This window comes from Pyrgilauda ruficollis, unplaced genomic scaffold (assembly GCF_017590135.1).
Source record: "Pyrgilauda ruficollis isolate IOZ18807 unplaced genomic scaffold, ASM1759013v1 scaffold17, whole genome shotgun sequence".
NCBI classification, from domain to species: Eukaryota; Metazoa; Chordata; class Aves; order Passeriformes; family Passeridae; genus Pyrgilauda; species Pyrgilauda ruficollis.
Window position 1 is genome coordinate 5,314,811 of NW_024515875.1, and position 9,694 is coordinate 5,324,504.

The following is a 9,694-nucleotide window of genomic DNA, read 5'->3' on the forward strand; positions in this document are numbered from 1 at the left end:
GGCAAAAACAATTTTAAGACTTAAAATCTGTTCAAATTTGGCCATATCTTCAAATTACTAGCAAAAGACAGACTGCTCTGCAATTTTAAAGCCATGTTACAGAAGAGAGAGTGTTCCAGGCTCTCGATCAGACGGCCTGTGAAAAACAATGGGTAAAACAATTATTTCCTGCCTTATTCTCTGAAATGGGCAAACCATTTTGAATGAAGTTTTAGAAAATATTTATTCTTAGAAGTTTGAGGTCATATATTTAGCAGTTAAGCAACTGCAGATGCAACCAGTGCAGGCAAATGCATCTACATATTAATGTTTTCTGCCCATCCTATAATTATAGGATGGAACTGCATGAAAGCTGGCATTTAAAAACTCTAACATCTAAAAGAATGATGTTAAAAAAACATTCGTTTTACACTGCATGTAAAGATGCGAAAAAGAAAATATCTTCTCTCATTATCATACATCATCCTCTTCGTTAGAAATGAAAATATATTATCTTATAGTAGTCTTACAGCATTTCATTACCTTTCTTACAGATCAGCAATGCTCCAATCAGACCAGAGTTAAAATCCATTGCCATGTTCTCATGAGAATAATAAGCATAAGTAAGACAAGGAAGGTCAGCTTCTCTTGGACCAACTTCTTCTGGTATATCCCACACATATGTGTAGAGCTGGCCTGGAAGTACAGCATCATCTCGTTTTTCTGCAGGTGATGTTCTGTCATCATACAGGGAGCCTGCCAAGAAAAGAGTCAGTAGGGTGGCATGAAGAAAAAGAGCAATCAAAATGCTTGGAATATCTTCCTACAAGCAGCTCCAAAAGCTTGGTTTGATCTTGCTTATATGATACTTCAGCTTCAAAGAGATAACTCATGATTCCACTCACACATTGCTGAGAGTAGCATGGGGAGAGTAGCTAATCCACCACCATCCTGTTTCTTAGAGATTAAATATTTCCTAGAAGTATCATCGCTGCCAAAAGGTTGGGCTCTTGATCAGTCTGACTAGGGTTGGGACGGGATGAAGCTTCAGCCTCTGCTCACAAATGCTCTGCAGAGGAATGCTCCTGACTCTGTCACCTTTCTAATTGTCTCTCAAAGCCACTGCATGGGCTGGCACTGCCTTGCTGCCTTAGGCCTTTTGTATACTGCACATCCACATATGGAAGCAGTAATGGCTTGTGTCTGTGCCTGCCATATCCAACAGATCTGCAATATGACAAAGGGGAGACAGAGAATTGAAATCTGAAGTGCAAAAGGCACATTAATTAATTTGACAGTCAAACTGAACTGCCCATCCCTTCCAACGAGATGTTCTGTTCAACTCCATGAGATGGAGCTGCAAAACTTCTTTTGCACCCACACAACAACTAAGGCCTTGCATGAATTTCTAAACTGCAGGCCAAAGCTCTGGCTAAGCACCCAGGGCAGGGCAATGCAGGAAGCATGAGCAACCAAACTCACTTTGTGCTGGGACAGATATTTTACTGTCCATTTGGTCAGAGTTCATAATCTCTTTTTGCTGGTCTCATAAGTGTGTGGAGCAAAGCACCATGAAGCTGAGCATTAAATGCTGAGTATCAGAACAGCATGATCAGCACTGTTAGGAAACTGTGCTCATGACATTCACAGTCGTCAGTGTTACACTGATGAACAAGAAAGGAGCTAACAAGGGAGGTGAAGGTGTAATCCAGGATCAACACATATTTGTGTTACACATAGCTTCACACATTGATCTGGATCCCTGTCAACATTTCATGCCGTAGTCTACAAGCAAATCAGCAAAACATGGAGTTTCTACAGTATTTACCTTCTTCATTTTTGCTGTAAACTAGGCCTTGAGGATGAATACTGACTGGCTTGTCAGCCATATTTTTAAGGTGAACCACTAAAGTATCTCCCACTTCAGCACGCAGGGTTGGTCCCAGAAGTCCTGTAGTTGTTCAAGATAAAGAAAGAGGAAAACATTAATAAAACAGTATGTCCAGTGAAACAAAGAATTTTCTCCCCCCTCAGAAAATATTAGCTCTCAAAGTACAAATACCAAAATTAACACAGAGAATGTAATAACACTGCAGTGGAGATTTACCCATAAAAAGGCATATGGGAACTTAAAGCCTATAGTGCATATTCCAAAATGTTATAAATTTTGCATCTGGCAACTAGTACTTCAAAATCACGGGAAAATAAGGGGAAAAAAGTTATTTACAGATATAGAAACTCTATCAAAAGATTCATCCTGAGGTTCATTGAAAATTTCTAGACATCTTTCACCTACAATTTAATTAGTTTTAGAAGATAAACATTTTATAGTTAAAGAGTTTAAAGAAAGGCATTCAAACACATTACTTTAAGTAGCATTCTGAATGCCAGAAGTCACAGAACAAAGAGATCTTTCAATTCCCAAATGTTATCCAAGTAAATAATCATTTCCACACTGCAAATTTCTTGAGGCATTTCCTGCAAAAGATTTCAAGAACTTGTATCCCTACTCCCCATGTTACACAAATAAGCAAATGAAAAAGCTGGTGACAACTTTTGGCTTGTTAGTCTCTTTTTTGGTAAACTATTTTGTATTATTTAGGCTCCTTCACAAGGAATTCATAGTGTCATCGCTGCGGCTGTGCCAAATCTAAATGCATGTGGTAAATCTCATCAGATGCTGAAAACAAAGGGAACGACTTTGTATGGTGCAACTGATTTGCAGACAGCCACATCCTCTGAAAGCCCAACCTCTCTAATAATCTTTGGAAGACTTGTTCCTGCACTGTAGAGACCTCATGCCCTGTGCCTATTTGGTTTATGTGCAAATACTGGATGCAAAAATACAAGCGTGCTTAGGTTGCCACTGGCTTTAAAATAAGGAATAAATCAAAATACTCAGAACATTTCATTCCTGTTTACCTGCAAATGTATTTGCTGGTTTTTCTTTTTTAAAATCCACTTCATATTCTCTGTAAGAAATTTTCTTAAATACAGGATCTGAATGTTCCAATCTGAAACCAAAAGAGTTACAAAAAATATTGAAAGGACAAAGATTCTCATTGCTGTTTGATGGGAAACTCAAAAAAATGAATCTTGGAAATATATTTAATCATTTGCACATTTTGCTGAAGGCAAAACACACATTCCAACTCTTTGTAGTATCTTCACTTCTCCCTCTTACTCTATTGAATTTATGATGTTCCCAAACCAGATAATGTCATATAGGGCATCCAATATCCATACCTAGAACAGTTCACCACTGATTTTACTGATTGTTTTTATAGGTCCTTTTGATTCTACAAAGGCATAAAGATGCCTTTGTTTTGTCCAAGACACAGAGGAAGATGTCTCAACCATACTTAACCGAGAAAGCATCTGACAAAATAGAGAGAAAGAAACCTGAATTTCTATTTATTCAGCCCTATGTTTGAACTTTAAGACTCACTAGAAGGGTTTTAAAACAGCATTAACAGCAAGTTTCTGTCACAGGAATGACTCTGAAGGCAAGCACAAAGCTGTTCTTTCACAACAACCAAGGATGTCACAGCAAGTTAGAAAATGAGAACACTGCAAAGTACCCTTAGTCTTGTTACATAAACAATTTGGCACCCAGGAGACCACACAATGTTTTCTTAGAAAATATTTAGGCAAGCAGAAGGAAACCAGCAAACGACACTTCTGCAATGGAAATAATGACGACAAGAGGGCTGAAAGGGTAACAGCCCTTCACATTTATTGGTTGATTTACTATAGTATGTATGATGACTGAATCCAATAGCAATTCCACTTGCTCTCTTTGTAATGCCCTTTCAGGCACATTTGATAGTGAGGAGCTGATGGGCTGCTCAAGCATGGGGAGACTGAGCAGAGAGAACCCACTTCAGTGACATCCAGAGTCCATAAGGCAGGAGATCTCTTCTGGAAGAGATCCCTTGTAAATTCCTCTGCAACCTTCTCTCACCACAGCAGAGTCAGGCAGAAGCAATTGGTGCTTCAATTAATTCCCTCCTCCTTAAGGTCATTGATAAAATTTTGTTTAACTCTTTAAGGGGAAGGATGAGATCCACAACCTTCACTGACAAGAGCTGCCCTAATGTGGCAATGTTCAAGAGAATATGCACGTAAGACTGTAGGGTAGAAGAGGAAATTTATCAGTGCCAATTGTATAGCGAGGAGGAATAAAATACCTAGGACACTAACACTTGAGAAATATCACACTACACAAGCAGGCCTAGTCACAGAACTTTTAGGAATTGCAGCAGCAACACTACAAGATGCACAGATAATACATTTTCACTTTGTGCTAACGTGCCTTATAAATAAATAGCACTTGTACATAGTAACAAACCTCTACAAAGATAAAAATGACACTCAAGAGAAATAAAGTGTCCTTTTCTAGTAAAAATTAAGGAAATAGCTCAGGAAGAATCCATTTTCCTTTCAGCCTCTCTTAAGTTATTTATAAACAAAAGCACCAAAGTATCAGATTCTTACATTGCATATAGATATTCAGCTTCTGCTGAAATCAGCACAAGTCACATACCCCAGTACTTTCGGGATCCAAGCCATCAAGCCATTAACTCTTCCTCAGTGAGTATATTTGTGTTGTGAGGTCTTTTGTTTTTCTGTTTTCTTTTCTTTTTTTTTTTAAAGTTTGTGGTTTTGTTGGGTTTTGTTTACTTGTTTGTTTGTTTTGGGTTTTAGTTAAATTTCTATAAGCTCTATAAAATTAATTAGACCCATCTGGGATGTGACTTGCTCTAAATACTTAGGCAAGGTAACCCAATAGACATTGCGTATAAAATACTGCTGGTTTATCTCAGAGAACTTCAGCTGAGGCTTTTGACAGTCTCTACTGCATGAAAACACTCCATTCACAATGTGAATTTAACCAAACAGCAGTTGATTCTTACATTGATGCACCCAATGTAGAAGAGAATGAAGTTCTAACTAGTAAATCCACATGTCCATGTCAATACTTAAATGGCAGCTGGCTTCATATTCCTACCTTGAAATCCTATTTTTCTCTGTCTTGCCAGTTTTACATTATGCTTATACCAGCTCTAGTAAACTTTCAAGGGGGTTTTGGGGGGTTTTAAAATCACAGGAACTTTGCTATAATTAGAGCTTGGAAAAAAATTAGTAATCTGAACTGAAAGTATCTTTTCCATATTATCCTGAAACTCAATATATGTTTAGAAAAAAAAAATCACTAAAAAAAAAAAGAAAAAGAAGTCACCTATATATAAAAAAGCAGCAGTACAAAAACAACTTTTAATGTAGAAGGACAAGTAATTTTTAATTAATTTTAATGTTTTAGTGTTTAATTTTTTAGTAGTTTTCCCCCCTAATTTAAACAGAACTCAAAATTACATCCAAGTTCTGAAATCTGTAGTATTGCACTTGCAGTGTTTATAATCCTAAAGACAGTAGTACTAATAAAAATAACGTATTTTATATATTCTTGATTGGCGGATGCAGGTAGGCTGGCCACTGTGCAATGCTATCCAAAAAAAAAAAAAAAAAAAAAAATCGGTATTTTCACTTAATGAAGCAGAGTAATGCTTGATCTTACTACCTTTACTCATCAGAATGTACATTTCACAAAAGTCCTGAACAACTCAGAAATGGTACAGCTAGTTCCAAAGTTCATCTGGCTCTGATTTAAGTGAAAGTGATAGCATCAAAACTGGAACTTAATTATTCCTTCAGCAAATTCTAAAGTCCTAAAGTTTTTGAGAGCTTACCAAACCATGGCTCAATTAACATTGCTCAACATTCATGTAGCTAAAATAAACACATTAAAAAACCCCAAGCAATCAACATTAAGCTATTCAAAAATGACAAAAGCAAGTCCTGGAGCTTATTTAACAGAAGTGCTCTGAAAATATAAAAATAATTCTATCCACTAATGCAGCAAATAAAAAGGAGCTTTTAATATGTCACTGGATCTAGTTCAGATCATGCTGTTTAATGTCAACCAAGTTTCCTGAAAGCAACAGATTGCACTCCAAAGTCCTCCTGGCCTCTGCAATTCCACAAGAGATGAGAGACAAAAACCACTTTTCAGTCCCAAGGGAGGACTAACTTCATCCTTCTTATCCTGTACTTTGTTACCTGGACTTTTCTTCAGGCTGTGGTTTGTAGGTCCAGCTTGTGATCTGTGCAGCTATATAGTGCTCCCTGACCTTCACAGCTCCCGCCACATGCTGCTCTGAGTCTGGCCACCATGAACCAAGCAGAAGCAAGAGAAAAAACTGCAAGCAGTGCAGAGTCATGGTAGAGACGCCTGTTAAAGCTGCTCTGGAAGACAAGGCAGAAACCACTGCTTTTATTGCTGTTGTTGCTTCTAACTTCCCCTCAGAAATGAAATAATGATGATGCAACAGGGTAACAACATTTGCTGTGCTCAGGTCACTGCTCTTTACCTCCACCTCCCCTTACTGACAGCGATCCAATAGAGACAAAAAACAGTTTAAACTACCTTCCTTCCCCTCCTCCACACCACCTCCAGCATGAGACAAGCACCAAGGAGAAGCAGCTTCAGCCCCACTAGGTGGCTGGGTCATTGTGTACTGAAGCAGCAGGATATCAGAGGCAGAATATTATTTAGATTGCTTCAATTACAGGATGTTTGACTTACGTGCTTAGGAAGAGGGATATTTTCTATCTTCCCAAAAAACAGAAACCCAGCACATGGCTGGCACTGATGGAAATTTCCCAGGTAGATGCTACATCTCCTAAGAAATCATTCCCAGGTTAAAAGGAAGGATTAGGCATGGGGAGTAGAGCTGAAGGGTGCAGAGCTAAAGTCTCGTTCAGATCACCATGCACTGCATGCTCAGAAAAGTAAGGCAGCCGCCCTTCCAAATGTTGCCAGCTTCAGCTTGATTCCCACTACACTCCCAAATACCTCAGGTAATAGGTAACCAATGGGCTTCTCAGAGGCAGCTACCAGGTCACACAGGAGACTTTTAATCTAGTCTTGACTAGGGTCTGTTGGCATTTATCTAACAAGAAATGATTAGGAAAATACCTTTTGATAAGATAATTACCAATGTGAACTGTATTACCAAAAATGTTTCCCTGCTTTTGCTGGTACTAAGAAGATGGTCAAAACAACAAGTAAATTGTTGATCATGTTTCCCACACATTCAATTACTAGAAAAAGAAAAAATCCTATCTATTTTTATTGTGGCCAGAAAATGAAAATAACATTTTCAATAATGTTTTCCTAATATTTTAATGAAAAAATTACCTAAACTCACAAATGAAAATAACCCCAGTCCAGAACTAGACAAAAAGAACAACATTTCATTTTGGACTACTTCAAAAGAAAACCTGATCAATTTTTAACAGCAGAATGGCCTAACTGGCAGCTTAGTTAATTCTATCCAAACTATATGGATAAGACATAAGAACTTGAAAGACACAGGGGAGATGGCTCAAAAAAAATAAAAATTGATGAGGACCAACAGCTAAATGCCCACTACCACACATCAGGATCATTTGGTGCATAAACCTGTGAACAATTGTGCTCACTTAGCACATGACTACCAGCATCATTGTATATTTCTTTAAACAAATCTTCCCATGATTCTGTTTAATGAACTGTTTGTGTTACAAATATCCATTATAAGTAATTATAGGCTTCTAAGATTTTTTCCTGTTAATAAAAAGCTAAAATAATGCAGGCTAAAAATTAATACTCAGATTTCGTGATTAACGCCCCCTGCTTTGTGCCTGTGAGGTGGGAATCATCAAAGCTTACATCAGTTGGTTACTTCCCTTTTATCCATTTTGAGGAATTTGGCAGCTGTATTTTTGAAATTTCTTAGACAACGAATTATACAGCATCACTCTAACGGTAAGAATTTCTTTTGTAAGTGTGGCTGATTATATTGATAATTTTAAAGATCAGTATCGAACGGAATGAGAGATACTTTCCATTAAGCTACACTGACTACCATTTGTTACCCTTCTTTAATCCTTTAAGAACAAGAAATCCAATACTGGCTGCTTGCTTATTTTCTCCTCTTCTCACATTTTAAGTATCAATGTAAAATTGACCTGCCTGAAATCACCTGCATCAGCCTTAGGATTTTTCTTTTATTTAAGCTATTCCATAACATTGTATCCTCTAGGCTTTATGAAGTTTCAGTGTTCTGAATAATCTAATAATCCAAAGATGCTGTTTCCCTTCCACCTGATCATTAATTTCTAATATTTGCAATTATATCCTATCTAACGTTGTGGAAGTCTAATACATACATATAATTTTTTAAAAATCAGTACTGGTTGCCTGCAAGCTATTACTATTAGTCCCTGACAAGTGACTACAGAATATATTCTTTCAGGCTGGAATCTTCCAGGACAATGAAACTTTATTGGTTATTAATATATTTAGCTGTGATCTTTTTTTCTACTTCACAACATTGCACATGCTGCAAACTTCATATTTTATCCTCATTGCTTCCTGACATACTCAAGTGTAAATTTCATGTCAACAACATCAAAAAATCATGTGGTGGAATGTGGGTCCATTGCAGGCTGGCAAGACAATCTCTGCAGCACAAGGAACAAAGCTATTTCTAAAATAAAGCAGTACCTTTGGGATGTACTGATACTGAAATGCCAAATGAAAATCACGCAAGGAAAGAGAAGCCTAAGAAATATCTTTTAACACTAAGAGCAGGTCTGCATCTTCCAACTGGGCAAGATTATTATTATCTGACACCCAGTAATTATGGTCCTGATTTCTTGTTATGCTACATGTGAAAATACACTAAGGGTATACTTGCAGTCCCACTCTAAGAGCTGACCAGTAAAATTAACTGGCAGTGCCATTTTCCACCTAGGCTGAGTGAAGTAGCCTAGGCTGATTCTGAGTGATCATGAACAGATCTTTAAAAAGAGATGTAAAGTGGTGATATGTAATTTGCTGCAAATAACAAATTAGGATCCACAACAAACTTGGTTCTACTTCATCAAAAAAAAAAATATCCTAAGTGCCAGCAGGCAGGCAGTCATATCCTGATGCCTGCCATCAGCTTTCACAACTGGTGACAGACAAGGAGCTAGTACAGAGAAGAAAAAGTTGTACAGTTGTGGAAGTGCTTGCTAATAATGCCCTAAGAGAGATCTCTCTCTCATTCAAATACACCAATCAATGCACAGTGGCCCAGCGGCGTACTTGGTTTAGCGCAGGGTGAACAGGCTTCACAGGCAAACAAGGAGTTAATTATTGGATCGGCAGTGAACACATGGTTCTGAAGTAGGTAAAAGAGGGGGCACTTACCAAATCTGCCAGGCACTAAGGGGAACAGAGGCCATCACCAAATATCTTCACTTCTGCAAGTGAGTGCTAAAGCCAAGAAAGGTTAACCTGTGAAACAGCTCAGTTTAGAAGCCGAAAGTAGATGTGCTATGCCAAAAAAATGTATGAGCAGGCAAAAAGAAAAGATGGAAGAGAAACAAAGACTTTCTTTCAGAGAGCAAGTCACACAAAAGAAGATGTACATGCCTTGATGACGGCCCACAGAAGAACACATTGTGTACACTGTTAAGGGTAGGCAGGCTGCGTGACTTCTGTGGTCATAAGCAAACTAAAAGGCAGTAAGAATGTAGAAGGGCATTTCAGTTTGCCTTGGCACTTCAGAAGACAATCATGTCAAACCTAAACACATTGACGTTTTAAACTTGTATTTCTCCT

General features: G+C 37.8%; 1 protein-coding gene across 2 annotated transcripts in view; it reads right to left on the minus strand.

Annotated features, from left to right (window-relative positions):
- F5 (coagulation factor V) overlaps positions 1-9,481 on the minus strand; it is a 36,959-nt gene extending 27,478 nt beyond the window's left edge. For both annotated transcript variants that reach the window (XR_005954816.1, XM_041463965.1), the window contains exons 1-5: positions 9,281-9,481; positions 6,100-6,285; positions 2,902-2,993; positions 1,808-1,930; positions 523-735 (exon numbers count right to left, since the gene is read on the minus strand). Coding sequence is in view for 1 of the 2 variants with exons in the window: in XM_041463965.1 (XP_041319899.1) it covers positions 523-735; positions 1,808-1,930; positions 2,902-2,993; positions 6,100-6,260 (589 nt within the window). In the remaining variant the exon portion in view is untranslated. The remainder of the gene's footprint in view (positions 1-522; positions 736-1,807; positions 1,931-2,901; positions 2,994-6,099; positions 6,286-9,280) is intronic.
- Positions 9,482-9,694: the final 213 nt, after the last annotated feature.